General features: G+C 45.5%; 1 protein-coding gene across 5 annotated transcripts in view; it reads right to left on the reverse strand.

Moving 5' to 3' along the window:
- Positions 1-16,864, reverse strand: part of ACTR3B (actin related protein 3B) — a 45,712-nt gene extending 28,848 nt beyond the window's left edge. For 4 of the 5 annotated variants that reach the window (XM_054021171.1, XM_054021170.1, XM_054021168.1 and 1 more), the window contains exons 1-2: positions 16,675-16,864; positions 4,024-4,079 (exon numbers count right to left, since the gene is read on the reverse strand). In XM_054021171.1, coding sequence (XP_053877146.1) covers positions 4,024-4,079; positions 16,675-16,718 — 100 coding nt within the window. In that variant the 5' untranslated portion in view covers positions 16,719-16,864. The remainder of the gene's footprint in view (positions 1-4,023; positions 4,080-16,674) is intronic. The other variant, XM_054021172.1, reaches the window with a different exon arrangement.
- Between the last annotated feature and the right edge of the window lie 454 nt (positions 16,865-17,318).

Below are 17,318 nucleotides of genomic sequence, written 5' to 3' on the forward strand. Positions count from 1 at the left end.
GAGCTCGCATCAATTTGACCTCTGCCTGAGCTTATCTGCCACAAGACAGATCCCAGAGCCTACTGGAGCAAATAGCACGGATAAAGTCCAACCCTTCTGTCTCAGCCAGGACTTACCTCTCCATCCTAGGGCACATGGTGGTGTGTACATATATCACGTCCTTCACCCGCCTGCACCTTCACTGTCTACAGCTGTGGCTGCAAAGAGTTTATTCCCTTATGCACTATGCTCAACTTTCCACCAGAAATCATCTCTTCTCTTCAATGGTGGACAGACCCAATACAAGTCTGCTCCGGGATGCCCTTCCTCCCATCCTCGCTGACCATGACAGTCATAACAGATGCGTCACTCTCAGGCTGGGGCACTCACACTGGAGATCACATGACACAAGACACCTGACCCACACAAGAGGCCAGGATGCACATAAACATTCTCAAACTTTGGGCAGTACACGAAGAATGCCACGTGTTCTTACCAGCTATCTGTTATTGCCACATCCTCATCATGTCAGACACCACCACCACAGTATACTTCATAAACAAACAAGGGGGCACGAGGTCCCCAGCACTGTGTATGGAAGCGATTTGCCCCTGGGAATGGTGCATCAAACCACATATCCTTTTGCCAGCAGCCTACCTGCCTGGCACCTAGAACGTGATTGAAGATTCTCTCAGCAGGAACTTTGCAACGGACTACAAATGGGAGTTGCACGACACAATAATCGTGGACATCTTTGGTCACTGGGGTACACCAAAGACCTCTTTGCATCTCACACCAACACCAAATGTACCCAGTATTGCTCCACAGGAGGACTCTGTGCCCACTCACTGGCAATGCTCTAGTCATGGATTGGTCAGATCAGATGAACTACGCCTCCCCCACCCACCCACCCACACTCCTATCCCGCTTCCTCCATAAACTCTGGCAGGAGAAAGCGACAGCCATTCTGATCACTCCATTCTGACCTCGCCAATTCTGGCTCCCTCATCTTCTCTGTCTGTTGAAATAACCTCCACTCCTGCTACATACATTTCTGGAACTACTGACACAAAACAACGGCAGACTCGGACATCCAGACCCATGGACGCTACAACTGACAGCATGGGTTTTGGATAGACACTTCCATTTGTACAAGAATGCTCATTGGCAGTGCAAGATATCCTCTCCAGTAGCTGAAAGGACTTCACAAGGCGATCCTATCAGGCAAATGGACACACTTCACCTCCAGGTCAGATTGACAGAGACCTTTAGGGGTGGGGTTCTCCTTCCTCTGCAGCATTGGGCCTGGGTCACTTGCAGATTTAAACTAGTGTAAATGCTGAATTCTTTATAACTTGAAGTCTTTAAACCATGATTTGAGGACATCAGTAACTCAACCAGAGCTTAGGGGTCTATTTTAGGAATGGCTGGGTTAGGTTCTGTGGCCTACAATGTGCAGGAAGTCAGACTTGATCACAATGGTCCCTTCCGACCTTAAAGGGTATGAGTCCTGGACCCAACAGCAAGGTCTTGCCCCCGAAGCTGTGAGCATCCCCTAAGTGCTCTTAGGCTATTTCCTCGACATGAAAACCTAGGGACTGGCTCTCTGCTCTATCAGAGTGCATGCAGCAGCCATTAGCACTTTCCATCCTCCAGTGGAAGGGCAGTCCATTTTTATCCAAACCTTGACCACTCAATTCTGAAAGGGCCTTTTATGTAAATATCCACTCATTCAGCCCATTACTCCCCAATGGGTCCTTATCTCTTTAGTGAACTCTCTCTTTGAACCACTGGCCTCCTGCCCTCTCTCTCTCCCCCCTCTCCATGAAGGTCACTTTCCTTGCTGCCATTACCTCAGCGAGGAAGGCTGGTGAGCTGGGAGCCATGATGGCAAACCCCCCTTTTACTGCATTCCATAAGGACAAGGTCTACCTACAACTGCTTCCCTAGTTTCTGCCAAAGGTGCTATTCCAAGTCCACCTCAACCAACCCATACATCTGCCTACCTTCTTTCCAAACCCACATGCCTCGAATGAGGAACAGTGGCTTCATTCCCTCAAAGTGCATAGGGCCCTGGGACAAAGCCATTCTGGAAGTCTCCCAGACTATTTGTCATCATAGCGGAGAGAATTAAAGGATAGGCCATTTCCACCCAGAGAATCTCTAAGTGGATCTCAGAGTGCATTACGCGCTGCTATCACTTGTCAAGGCTCTCCCCACCAGATAGGATACAAGCCCATTCCATGAGAGTACAAGCATCGACCACAGCCGCACTCCACGACAAACCCCTTACGAACATATGTAAGGAGGCCATGTGGAGTTCGGTACACACCTTTTCCTCTCATTATCCTCATTCGGTGCAGCAGCGGAACCACAGAACAAAGGACCATCTTCCTCACACCCTCCTCCTATCTAAGTATTGCTTATCAATCACCCTCAATGGAATACAACTCGGACCATCACTTGAAGAAGAGGAGGTTACTTACCGGTAACTGGAGTTCTTCAAGATGTGTGGGCTCTATCTGTATTCCAATCCCACCCTCCTTCCCCTCTGCCACAGCTCTGTAGGTCTACGGTGGAGAAGGAACTGGAGACGTGGCCAGTCCGCCCCACTCTTTATCACCTTGGGTGAAAACAGGAGGCAGGACAGGGGCGCATGCTCTGACCCCCGTGCAACACTACTTTGAAAAGCTCCAGCTCCAGGGGCACGTGTATAACCCTGAGTGGAATACAAATAGGGACCACACATCTCGAAGAACCTCCAGTTACAGGTAAGTAACCTCCTCTTATCTGAATAGCGTGGGAGTTATGGATTTTATTCAGATAATTGAGAGGGCAGGAACCATTCAGCTGCAGGGTGGCCTCCCCCACAGCCAGGAGCTCTTCCTTTTCCTTGCAGTGCTGGCCAGGGGTCTCTGCTCTGCCCCGCCAGGACTGCAGCCTCTCCCCACACCTTGCGCCTGAAGGGATTAGGTGTCATCAGCTCAGCAGCAGCACAGGAAGCTCTCTGCAGCTCCAGTGTCACGGCCCCACTGCCATGACAGTGGAACTGCAGAGGGATCCCTGCGCTGCCGCAGAGCTGGTGATACCCAATCCCTGCAGGAGCAAGGTGCAGAGGCTGCAGTCCTGACAGGGCAAAGCAGAATCTTGGCCAGGGATCTCTGCTCTGCCCTACTAGGACTGCAGCCTCCCTGCTTACATCTTGCACCTGGCCGGGGTTGGGTATCACCAGCCTGCAGCAGCACAGGGAGCCCTCTGCAGCTCAGCTGTCACAACCCTGCTCACGGACAGCTGGGCTGCAATGGGCTCCCTGCACTGCTGCAAGAGCCATTCAGCACCAGGGTGACCTCCCTGGCAGCCAAGGGTTTGTCCTGCTCCTCCTCCTCCTCACAGTCTGGCTGGGGGCTCTGCTCTATTATCCAAACCGCCACATTATCAGAATTCCTTCCTTGTTCCCCAGCATGAGATACATGAATTCTATGCCCTCTGCAGCATGTATCTCATGCTGGGGGACAAGGAAGGGATTCTGATAATGTGGAGGTTCAGATATATAGGAGTATACCGTATAAGACTCCCAACCAGGGACACTGTTATTTAATTTTTTTTTCTCTGTCTAGAGTCCTAGTCAGCATAAAGATGGATACACATTGCTGCCAAGTGGTACCTGCATTTCAGTACTGAAATTGACAAGAGGCCTCCCTCATACTACCCAAGCTGTAACCACAGAGTCAGGTAAAGAGGAAGTACCTTGTATTCTGTCTAAGCCAGAATCCTGGCAGAAAAACAATAGAGATAGGAAGGAAATGGTACTAGAGCTCTTTTCATCTCAGTCATAGCAACCAGAAACTGATTTAATGAGGAATAGTCCTGGCAAACTGCAGGAAAGAGTTTTCATTAGCTATACTCGAGTCAAAGATGCAGATATAGTGAATATGGACAAGAGACCTTGGAAGACTGAGTTAAGATCTGAAAAGCAAATTATTTATTGCTCATCATTTTCATGAATAACTTTGTACATCAGAAGCTGGGGCAAAAGTTACTTACATGATGGAATAATGAACTGTGGTTCCGTATTTCCTGCATAGCCAAGTTTTGTGTACCTAAAAGAGTTATCAACAGGTCTTTAGATGCATCAAGAAAAAAATCAGTTCATTTTCAAGCTCAATACGGACTATACAAAGTAAAGACACTAATCATGCTTCTTGCGGTGTGAAAGCCAAACAAAAGTATGGACTATCTACATTGTTAAGCACAGCTCTGCTCTGAAAAAATGACCAAACGTCATATAGTGGAGTTCCATATTTATGTCCAATTATTTAAGTATCAAACATTCTTAGTTTACAAGTGAAAAGGTATTCCTCCCCCCCTTCTAATTATCAACTCAACTTAGGTTTTCTCCATCTCACTTATCACCTGTAAAAAAAAAAAAAGAGCGAGAGAAAAAGATTCTGCAGGACATATTATTCTGTTAAGAACATAAGAACAGCCATACTGGGTCAGACCAAAGGTCCATCTAGCCCAGTATCCTGTCTTCCGACAGTGGCCAATGCCAGGTGCCATAGAGGGAATGAACAGAACAGGCAATCATCAAGAGATCCATCCCCTGTCACCCATTCCCAGCTTCAGTTCCCATAATGTCACCTGCATCCCATAATTTTTGTGCCTTTTCTCAAAATCCCACAAACCCACATGGCCCCCCTTACCGTCTACCATCTTTGACAGAACCATGGAGCCTGCACCATTCTGCACTACCATCATGAGCACTGCAAGCAGATATAATCTTGCAGTATTTGCAAAGCCACTAGAAAAACCAAAACAGTGGGGAACATGACGATTTCTTGGAGGACAGAGTGCTGTGGAACATAATGAGAACTAATTCAAGGCTGTTGGCGGCATGCACGGAGCAGCTGCAGATGGTGGAGTGCCACTTCTGGACCCAAGAAATGACCACTGACTGGTGGGATCGCATCGTAACGTAGGCTTAGGATGACAAGCAGTGGCTGCAGAACTTTCAGATATGCAAGCCAACATTCCTGGATCTATGCGCTGAGCTCACCCCAGACCTCCTGCACAGCAACACTAAAATGAAAGCTGCGCTGACAGTGGAGAAGCGAGTGGCAATTGCACTGTGGAAACCTGCAATACCAATTGCTACTGGTCCGTTGTAAATCAATTTGGAGTCAGGAAATCCACCTTGGAGGCCACTGTCATGCAAATGTGCTGAACCACTAATCACCTCCTGCTATGTCGGATTGTGACTCTCGGCAATATGAACAACATAGTGGATGGATCTGCAAAAATGGGGTTCCCGAATTGCGCTGGAGTGACAGATAGGGATGTGTGTGCTATTTGGATATCAAATCATCTTGCCACAAAGCATATCAACAGAAAAGGCTACTTTTCTATGGTTATGCAAGCACTGGTGGATCACTGGGAGTGCTTCACTGACAGTGTTAGCTGGTCAGGGAAGGTAAAGGACACAGGACTTTTCAGAAAGGTGCAATCAGGCACTTTCTTTCCCAACTAGCAGATTACCACTGGGAATGTTGGAATTGCCAATAATGATCCTGGGTAACCCAGCCTACCTATTTGCTTTCCTGGCTTATGAAGCTGTGCACCAGCTATCTCAACAGTACCACCATCTGTAATGTCTACAACTTCAGTTGTCTGCTGGTACCACCAGCAGTGCTGCAACTAAACATGTCAGTAAATTAGCTGTATCAAAAGAAAAAAAAAAAAAAAAAAAAAAAGGCTGTCTTTGTCTAGTAAAACCAAGGATGAGTTCATAATAAGGACCAGCAAACTGCAACATGACTCCATTTTGACTCCAAGATGAAAAGATTGTTTGGTTCATTTACGCAACAAATTTTCCCTTTCATCTTGTTCAGAAGGGACATTTCATTGACACGGTTCAATCGTTATGACCAGGCTATATTAAGCCTGGCAGAGCAGACGATGCTGTAAGGTTGCTAGATACAGCGTATGAGAAGGAAATTGAACAGTGTGCAAAAAACATTGATAGGAAATTGGTTAACCTGAGTTTTGATGGGTGGTGCAATGTACACAAGGATTCAGTAATATGTGCTTGTGTGACAACAGAATATGGCATTGTCTATCTTACAGAAACAACTGATACTTCAGGAAATGCCCATAGAGCAGAACACTTAAGAAGTAGCAGTCAAAGCTATAACAAACTGAACAAAAATTCAAGTATCAAGTGCATAGCTTTGTCCCACACAATGTTGCAAATGCAGCAAAAACAAGAAGAAATCTAGAAGATAACGAAGAGAATCTGAAACTTCTAAAATATGGGTACGGAGCTTATTTGATGCATCTTTCTGCCGAAAACTGAAGTACAACTCCGGAAATATAGAAAAATGTTGCTGAAATTGCAAAACACTTCCATAGCAAACACTTCCTTCAGCTTCACTGAAAAGCGCAGGGGAATCCAAACTAATTCTCCCCCAAGAACTATGATGGAATTCAGTGGTCGACTGTTTTAAGCTTTTTATTAAGAACTGGCCTATTCTGATGACAATTTGTGAAGAAAATTGAGAACAAAATTAATGAAACTAGCACAGCCAAAGCAGTGAACATTGGACTAAACAGAAATATGGAATCTATTTCCATGGCCTTGGACAAACTGCAGAAAGATTGCAGCGGTATTGCAATGCTGTTGAAATTTGGAAAGAACTTTGAAACATTGGACAAAGAAATACCAGCGATAACACAGTTAAATTGCAGGCAGTAAAAAAGCAGACGGATGTAGCACTTACTCTGCCATGTTTTCTTGCGAATATGATCTACCCAGGGTAAATCCCTAACCACTGAAGAAGATGCTGCTGCTATGACATGGGCATCTAATAATCACCCATCAATAACGACAGCCATAATAAATTTCAGGGCTGAAGGTGAACCATTCAAACACTACACATTTGCTGAAGTTTAAAAGAAAGTCATATGACTCTACTGATAGATATTACTAGCAAAGCAGCTGGAACCAGAGTTTTCTGAAGACCTAAACAGGCAGTAGCCTCTTCTGCGGGCACAGAAATAATATTTTCTTCATTCATTCGAAGTTGAGAAATCGACCGGGAGTTAAAAAAAGCAGGAAAACTTGTCTCATTCTTCCAGTCTATGAATAAAAATGAGGAAGGAAGGGACGAGATCTACCAGTTTTAAAAGTTTGAAAGACAACTTAACTTACTTAGGAGTCAGTCTCTTTTTCAAGAGATTTAGACAAGTGAGAATTTAAGCTCCAGTCACTTTCACTTAGGCACATTTGAAAATTTTCCAGGCTGACCTGAAATAATCTGTTTAATTCACTGACTAAAGTTAATCCCTCTGTTCCTTTAGTAAATCATTTAGTTGTAAATGTGAAACATGTTTTGATAAAAAAAAGTAGCATCCAAAACATTTAAGGTTTTGTTTAATAAAAGTAAGTGTTATATGCTGGTTTGTGTGTTTAAATTAAATACCATCTTCATATAGCTTGACACAAATCAGAAGCAAAAAGTTAATTATCATTCACCATTTTGTAACATACTAAACATATACAGTTTATAAGAATCTGAAATAATAAGCTGTATAATTGCTTAAATAAGTGTATATAATTAAAATGTACTCCCTCATATAGCAAAAAGATGCACCAAATCTAGTGCAAAGATGCTATTTAGTTGTAAATCAACATTTTTAATGGTTATATCAACCAATCAGAATGTGCCTTTCTTTAGCAAATAACTGAAATACAAATGGAAAAGTTGATTATAATCAATTATTTAAATCAAGGCTTTCCACTTGGCGATTTAAATCACTCCACCCTACTTCTTTACCTCAATTTCCTGCATCTGTGAAATGGTGATATTTACCTACTTCATAGCAGTGACAATGAATTGATAAATTGTCTTGATGACAGAATGGACAATATGAAGAAATCATTACAAGTAGGTTGAGAGAGTGTCAGAAAAATTCCTTTTATATCGATCAACAGAAAAGAGAAACAGAAGGCTCTGGAAATGGGTGCTCCAATGTGGAGCCTAAATCTACTGCATTAGATCACTGGTTGCAATCTAGCTCAGGTCAGTAGCAAGCAAAAGTAGTTAACATCTGAGACTACAAGGACTGGTTGCCTCAAGCACAAGTGTCCACATTACAAAAGTAACAACACTGGTATCCTGAAGATTGAATTGCCTTCCTACCCTTAGAGGTGCTCTCCCCTCAAGTCAGGATAAAAGCACACAGAGAGTGCGATGCAGGTAAACTGCACTCGTTCCACACAAAGCTAGGGAGCTGCATTGTCAGTGCATAGGCACATTTAAAATCTTACAGTCTCCATAGAGCCCACTACAAATAGCTCAAACACTATTAGGCTATCCCTATAGTAGAAAGTTTTTTCCTCCTTACCACATAGCAGCTTAAACAATAAATGTTTCTTTATGGAGTATGTACTGTAAAAACTCATTAACAGACAGTCTGTTAGCTTAAGAAATTAAATCAAATTAGCTGTGACCCTGCCTGTTAGATACTGCCCATTTCAAAATCTTTTCCAAGATCCAGCCACAATTTTCAATTATACAAAAGGATCATACTTTTATATTATCTGGTCTCTTTAAAACCTTTTCAAGGCTAACAAGATAGGGACGATATAATTTTACCTGGACATATGCTATAGCTCTCATTCTGAAGTGCCTTGGATATTTACTAAAGCTTCAGAGAGGTTTCAATTACAGTCCCTAAATGGACTGGTTTATGCACAAAACTGACACTTTATGATTAGCACCATAAGAATTCGTTTAAAGTTTTATGATGAAGCCTGGAGTGAATACCCAACTAAGTGAGTGACAGAACCATGCTTCTAAGGAGTATGAATAGGATCTCAAGAACTCTGATATTTACCTTTGGTTTTTGTTAAGTGGGCTTTGCTCAAATGCCTGCCGCAAGAACAAGCGAGGCTGTAATCTAAAAGATCTGTTTCTCTGATTTAGAATGATAAAATCATAAAATATTAGGGTTGGAAGAGACCTCAGGAGGTCATCTAGTCCAACCCCCAGCTGAAAGCAGGACTAACACCCACTCAATCATCCTAGCCAGGGCTTTGTCAAGACGGGCTTTAAAAACCTCTAAGGATGGAGATTCCACCACCTCCCTAGGTAAGCCATTCCAGTGCTTCACCACCCTCCTAGTGAAATAGTGTTTCCTGATATCCAACCTAGACCTCTCCCCCCAGCTTAGTGTCATCTACGAACTTGCTGAGGGTGCAATTAATCCCATCATCCAGATCATTAATAAAGATGTTGAACAAAAACGGCCTCAGGACCGACCCCTGAGGCACTCCGCTTGATACCAGCTGCAACTAGACATCGAGTCATTGATCACTACCCGTTGAGCCCGACAATCTAGCCAGCTTTCTATCCATCTTATAGTCCATTCATCCAATCCATACTTTTTTAACTTACTGGCAAGAATACTGTGGGAAACCGGATCAAAAGCTTTGCTAAAGTCAAGATACATCACATCCACCACTTTCCCCATATCCACAGTGCCAGTTATCTCATCATAGAAGGCAATCAGGTTGGTCTGGCATGACTTGCCTTTGATGAATCCATGTTGACTGTTCCTGATCACCTTCCTCTCCTCTAAGTGCTTCAAAATGGATTCCTTGAGGACCTGCTCCATGATTTTGCTGGGGACTAAAATAAGGCTGACCTGTCTGTAGTTCCCCGGGTTCTCTTTCTTCCCTTTTTTAAATATGGGCACTATATTTGCCTTTTTCCGATCATCCGGCACCTCCCCTGATTGCCACGAGGTTTCGAAGATAATGGCCAATGACTCTGCAATCACATCAGCCAACTCCCTCAGCACCCTTGGATGCATTAAATCTGGACCCACGGACTTGTGCATGTCCAGCTTTTCTAAATAGTCATTAACCTGTTCTTTCACCATTGGGAGCCGCTCACCTCCTCCCCATACTGTGTTGCCCAGTGCAGCAGTCTGGGAGCTGACCTTGTCTGTCAAGACCGAGGCAAAAAAAGCATTGAGTACTTCAGCTTTTTCCACATCATCTGTCACTACGTTGCCTTCCCCATACAGTAAGGGTCCCACACTTTCCCTGACCACCTTCTTGTTACTAACATTCCTGTAGAAATCCTTCTTGTTATCCTTCACATCCCTTGCTAGCTGCAACTCCATTTAATCACAAATGGTCCTACTTCAACATATTGAGACCCAACTGTCCAACAGACTGAAAGTTAGAACAAAATATGTATAAGTTTCAGGAAGCTTTAAATTATTCAGGATCAGTTTCTCTAAAATAAACACTGACCCAAATTCAGAGAGAGTCTAAATTGGTGTAATTTACACCTCCTTCACACTCCCAGAGCACATAACTTAGACTCCTCCATACTTACTAGACTCATCTGACTTGCCAAATTACAACTTAATATGAAAAAAAATCATGTTTCAAGAACCTCTTTGGACTGGAGTTTGAAACAGCTTTTTCTCTCAAATGATGCATCAGAGGGGGCCTGTAGGGTAACTTAGAATGCTCAACAAAAATGCACAGCTCACTATCTTGCAGGCTTACTAATGTCCTTGACTGAATTTCTCTGCTAAAGATCCTATGGATCTTGAGGCATAGGTTTCTGATTAAGACAATCATTGCAAGACAATAACTTTGGATATTTTATTTCTTCTTCACATAGGACTGAGAAGACAACAAAATCATGGTAATTTCCTCAAAACCTCAGTTCTTTTACTCTTATTTTTTCTGAATTTTCAGTTTATGCCTTGCTTTTTTTCTCCTCTATTACAGGATAGTAGAATAATGCTAATGCAATGTCCTGTGATCTGTAAATTAAGGAATGAATCCTGCAGATGCTTATAATTCCATATTAATTTCACAAAAATTACAGCATTTATTGCCAATGAGATAGAAGCCTATTGGAAACTCTCCTGAGCATACATAATAGCTGAGAAACCATTTAAGAGGATCAAGATGCTTTTTTAAAAAGGCATTTAAAGGACCACTGTTATTAAAAGTCGCACTTTTGCCTGAAAGTATAACCTGTTGTGACAAGTAACCCTTAAGATTAATAGAACAAAGACATTAGAAAAAGTATATTACATGCACAGGAAGAGAACTGGATAAATTCATGGTGGTTAAGTCCATTAATGGCTATTAGCCAGGATGGGTAAGGAATGGTGTCCCTAGCCTCTGTTTGTCAGAGGATGGAGATGGATGGCAGGAGAGAGATCACTTGATCATTGCCTGTTGGTCCACTCCCTCTGGGGCACCTGGCATTGGCCACTGTCAGTAGACAGGATACTGGGCTAGATGGACCTTTGGTCTGACCCGGTACGGCCGTTCTTATATTCTTATGAATAGATACCTTTTTTCAGTTATTTAGTTTGGATATAATCAATATTACTGATTCCCACATAGGTTTAATCAGTTTTCTTGTGTGAGTAGAGAAAAACTTTTTAAAAATAGGAAAAAGTGATTGTAAAGATGACAGGAGGACTCAGAAATGAATACAGCACCCTGAACTACTTTTAACTCATTTTTTTAAAATGACTATATTTCCGATTCAAATTCCAACCCAGGAATTGGCTTTTGGAGCATAACAACTAAAGCTATATAATCTAGAAATATAAATGCTTAAACTCAGGTGGCTGACTTTATCCACCTCAATACATGGCTCACCGATGTTGCTTTCACTTTTATAGTAGTAAAGTTAAAACTCAAAGATAAACCTTGCTGTTGAAGCTTTCAAATTCTTTTCAGTTCTTGATGCTTTTTGGTTCAGGTCTTATGGATACAACAGTTCTGGCAATTTTAAACAAGTTTTAGAGTCTGTGATAGTTATTAAACTGTTACTTAATGCCAAAAGCCTTTGTGAATGCCTTGCTAAAGCAGCTCCCACCCAGGCTGCTTCAGCAAGGCATTGTAAGGCACCTAAGGCTACAAGTTAGGGGTCACAGAGCCCCCCACTAGTCTGAATTGTACTCTGGTATGTCACATCCCCCACTGCAGAAGAGTAAACTAATATCAGTGCAGGATTTCCATACAAAAGTTTGAGTTCCTTGTATTTTCTGAGAGATTATGGTCAACACTGCTCATATATTCCCCAACTTTTTGAGAAGCACTAAAAAAGAAGAGCGAGTAGAGATCAAATAAATGCTTAAATAGGGTTAACAGGGGAAATAATATAATGTTGGTGTATTATGGCTGTTCAAAGATTATTATGGAGTGGCAGTAGACACTTCGGTAATTAGAGGTGTATCTGAATTTCCATTTTAAGCCCAATTTTGGACTACCACTTCTTCCCCAAAAAATCCACAAACAATGGAATATCTGCCTTGAAGCTGACAGATGAGATTGGGCTAAAGAAGGATATTTTTAACAAATGTGAAGTGAATTAAAAAAGGGGGTCCAGAATTATCGCACATGCAAAATGGAGGTAAAGTTTTCTAACTTCCCACACACACATACTTTGTTGCAAAACTGTAGGAGATACAGATTTATTTATTTTTTAAACAGTTTACTGGGTCTATCTAGTAGCAATCTAATACACATAACTAAAGATTAGGCAATAAAACTAGTTTTGAAAGTTGACAACAATTTCAATAGTGTCAGAAAGGCAAATCAGGTCTAATGGTCTTAAAATAGATCGACCTTTTCCAGGTGGAGATTGATGTGAACATGTAAACTGATCACTAAGTAAAATCATCCATGGAGAAAGGATGATTTCGTCCACCAAAAATGAAGTTAGTCAGACAAGCTGTTTGCAACCTAAGACATTTTAAAAAGCAGTGGTCACCCCAGATAAAAAAAAATACTTCATACCACATCTTTGTTTGCAAATGAAGATGGAGAAGTAATTAAAATTGTTTTTTAGATTCATCTTTCTGACAGGGGAGGTATGCATCCCTGTTCTGCTGTCATGATAAGTTCCCAGCTAGCCCACTATCCCCACTTCCTGCACACCCTATAATTCCATGTGTCCGCCAGTTAAGCAACTCTCCGAGACACGGTATGTTTCCTATGTACAAACCTCCTAGTAGGCCTACTTACATGAGAAGAACAAAGGTTAATGCATGGACAAAGCATCAGATTTCAGTGTCAGAGATATGCATGTAGGAGAAAATACAAAATCAATCCTTGTGGTGCACATTTTCAGGACTCAAGATGCAAAAAAGGAAAAGCATGTCTCCAGAGCAGAATAAAGGTAGTTTGGCAAATTTAATTATGAATATCCATACCTCCAAATATTTCAGGTTCTTCTAACTTTAACCTTCACTCTGAGTTCCCCAGGGGAGGCCTGGGAGGGTGGGGGGAGAGATTGTTTTTAATGTTAACCAACTATTTTGTTCTAGTAAGGACTTTTATCCTTCAGTTATTGTTATGCACTCCCAAACATCTGTATTTTTAAGTTTTTCCTTGGGAATTTGAATTAATTAATCTGAAGCCTGTATGGGAAATGGATCAAGTTAAATAGCATATCCCAGGGGTGGCCAACATGTGGCTCTTTTAGCATTAAAGTGCAGCTCATGGAGCCCCCCACGCCTCTGTCCATTCTCCACCTACCAGACTGGATGGGGAGGAGCTTGGGACCTCTGCCTTGCAGGAGGGTGGTCTTCTGCGCAGCAGGGAGGAGTGTCTCGGGGCTTCAGCAAGAGTGGGGCTGAAGCCCCGAGCTCAATCAGGCACCTCCTGCAGGGCTGAAGCCCCAAGCCCCAGCAGGTGTGCCCCGGCTCTCAAACTTCTGAAGATTGTCGTATTCAGCTTGGAGAGTCAGTAAGTTTGGCCACCCCGGCATATCCCTTTGTAATTACTTCTATCATTTGTCTATAATCACCTTCAATCATTCCACAAAATAAGACAGTCTTCAACACATACAATGGGAACATTCTAGAGACTACCAGTGAGTCACAAGCTATTTCTTGATATTAACACTACGATTGGCCCTTGCCTGGCTTGTTCCGGTATTTGTTCCCATTCCTTCCTGATTTAATCTTGTTCATCTTGGATTTAAAATCCCTTTGCTGAAAAATCTTTTCCATCTGAGAGCAGACTACAAGCCAACCAAATGTTAGTAAATTTAGGACACTGCCCTGTCTTATTTGAATTAAGATGAGGTGGAAGCAAGGACTGGGAAATCACAGGCATTGCTTTTTTCAGATATGGTCTGATTGAAGATTTTCTGGGGAATCCCCTATAATTTAATCCCTATACACCAGATCAACTAATAGCAATCTCTTCATTTACCTTGAATTATTACTCTCTCAAACCATGTGCTTGGTCATTTTTCAATAACTGGCAGGAGGTTTGTCTCCTCATTCAGTTGTTTTGTATAACAACTGATCAGATGTACCTCACCTGTAAAGTCTGAAATGGTGAGGTCTTGGAATCACTCCTCAAACAGAAAACAAAAAGTTTTGTGTCCTGCCAAAGAGAGCTATTATATTTAATGCATTTTCTGGATTTTATGGTGCTACTTTTCTGAGGGATCCACTCTGAGACTTCCACAGATCTCCATCGAAGAGAAAACACTCTTTAGGTCAATCTGGTAGGAAATATTTCTGTAACACTAACACTTCTCTAGGGCACAACTCATTTCAAGTAAATCAGAGTGAGAATCACCAACTGCCCAAAGGAATCTAAAACAGAGGCAGAACTATGTGCAGAATGGGAGACAAAGTACTCCATCCCACTGATGTCGGAGAATACTGGACTACTGGAACCCTCAACGGGGACTGTGGACTATACCATACCTGCCTTGAGAGGGCCATAATAAATTTGTGACAGACTGGTGTACATATAGGTGAGATTTATTTTAAGTTTTGCTGGAGAAGTAACTAATCCAATTTGGGGTAATTAAAGATGTACATGAATGTATGGCATCCTCCTACAGAAGAACTCACAGCAACTCCACATCAATGGTGGTAGGAGCTCTGGTGAGCTCACCTATCAGTCTCTAAACTAAACAAAAAAAAAAAAACATTCTTAGCTTTTATGACTGAGAACATTATTTTCCAAAAGTAAAACAAACTCAACCAATGCAATGTTGTCTTCCTGACTCTGCTGGGAGACTGATCTCAGAGCACAGCTTGAGTAGCCAAGGTGTTCGCTGGATAGTTCCTTGGGGGACAAGATCTCCTCCCTTCCTCAGAGCACTCAGGCAGTGAAGCTACTATATGTTTGCTACTCCAGCCTCAGGTTAAAGTAGCTTCTGTGCCTTCCACCCATGACACATAACAGGAATGGCCAATAAACCTCAGCAGAAAGACAGTAGTTCCACAAGATGAGCTTCTGTGGCCAAAGACAAGTGATAGGATCTGTTCCTCAGAGAGGCAACCTGCCTCCTTTCACATCTATGGGCTGTGAGCGCTGAAGCTGCTGTGTTCATTTTATCCTCCAATGAAGTGCTTATCTAGAACTTTCCCGAAGTTTCATCCATCTCCCACTCATCATCACAGGCAGCAGGTAAGATAAAGTCCCAGAATGACTTGGAAAGACTGGGAGAAGATGCCCAATACCCAAAAAATACTATCAGCATAAAACAGCCAGCTTCCCAACTGTGATCCCTTTGCTAACTTAGTCATTTTGAGTAATTAATTCACATTTTAACCATGATCCCTTAAAAACATTAAAGACCTTTACCAAAAATTAACAAGAGTTGTAGGGTTGTGGTGCCATGGAGGACATCTGCAGGGGGAGGGAGGGTGTGTGAGAGTCTCCAGGCTATGGGATAGGGAGCTAGAAGTGATTTCCCAGGGGACAGAGGGAGGATGCCTCCCGGGGGTTAGGGTCCGGCTCCCAGTAGGGAAGGGAAGCAGAAGAGATGGTTCCCTGGGAGAATGGGCAGGACAGCAGAGGAGATTCCCCAAGGGCAGAGAGAAGATGGTGCCCCTGCGGAGGAAAGAGGGGCTGGGTCCCCAAGGGTACAGGGGGGCGAGGCCGGGGTGGGGCGTCGGGGGAGCGGGAGCTGCGGGCGGGCCGGGGGAGCCCGTTCCCGGGGGGCTGGGGGGAGGGAGCTGCGGGCGGGCCGGGGGAGCCCGTTCCCGGGGGGCTGGGGGGAGGGAGCTGCGGGCGGGCCGGGGGAGCCCGTTCCCGGGGGGCTGGGGGGAGGGAGCTGCGGGCGGGCCGGGGGAGCCCGTTCCCGGGGGGCTGGGGGGAGGGAGCTGCGGGCGGGCCGGGGGAGCCCGTTCCCGGGGGGCTGGGGGGAGGGAGCTGCGGGCGGGCCGGGGGAGCCCGTTCCCGGGGGGCTGGGGGGAGGGAGCTGCGGGCGGGCCGGGGGAGCCCGTTCCCGGGGGGCTGGGGGGAGGGAGCTGCGGGCGGGCCGGGGGAGCCCGTTCCCGGGGGGCTGGGGGGAGGGAGCTGCGGGCGGGCCGGGGGAGCCCGTTCCCGGGGGGCTGGGGGGAGGGAGCTGCGGGCGGGCCGGGGGAGCCCGTTCCCGGGGGGCTGGGGGGAGGGAGCTGCGGGCGGGCCGGGGGAGCCCGTTCCCGGGGGGCTGGGGGGAGGGAGCTGCGGGCGGGCCGGGGGAGCCCGTTCCCGGGGGGCTGGGGGGAGGGAGCTGCGGGCGGGCCGGGGGAGCCCGTTCCCGGGGGGCTGGGGGGAGGGAGCTGCGGGCGGGCCGGGGGAGCCCGTTCCCGGGGAGGGGGAGCTGCGGGCGGGCCGGTCCTGCCCGCACTTACCCGGTGCCTCCGTCTATCACACACGGGGGCAGGAAGCTCGCCATGCTCGGGAGGCGGCACCACGGACCCTACACAACCATCCAGGCCGCCGAGGCTGAGACGGCCCCGGGCGCTGCCTGCCACCGCCGCTCGCGCGGCCCTCACTGCATCGGCGCAGGAGACCCGGGCACCATGCCGCAGCCGGCTGACAGCGCCGGCTTCAGGACGCATGCGCCGTGCACGCCCACGCCACGTGACCCGGCTTCCCCCTCGGGGGCCTGCCCGCTGGGAGCGCCCCGCCCCCATAGTCCCCGGGCAGCGCTGCGGGCCAGTCTCGCGCGTCCGCCCCTCCCCGCGCCCCAAGCCCAGCGGGCTGCGCAGCGCCCCCCAGCGCCAGAAACGCCAGGGAGGGAAAGACAGAGCCACCCTCTCCTCTGCACTTTACAGGCCACCCCTTAACTGGGAGCCTAGTGGCCGGCCGGCCTGCCACCCTCTACAGGGCATGTCCTGTAAGGACCAAGGTGCATCTGATCCGATCAAAAGCATCTTTTTCAAGCCGTTAGCTCTGCCAAGGATGCAGTAGGGATGTGGAGTGTCCTGTGACTGTAACGTTATGGGTGCCGACCCAGTTCAAAATAAACTCTGCCGCCTTTTGCATTTTTCAG

The sequence above is a fragment of the Malaclemys terrapin genome, chromosome 2 (assembly GCF_027887155.1).
Source record: "Malaclemys terrapin pileata isolate rMalTer1 chromosome 2, rMalTer1.hap1, whole genome shotgun sequence".
Classification (NCBI taxonomy): Eukaryota; Metazoa; Chordata; order Testudines; family Emydidae; genus Malaclemys; species Malaclemys terrapin.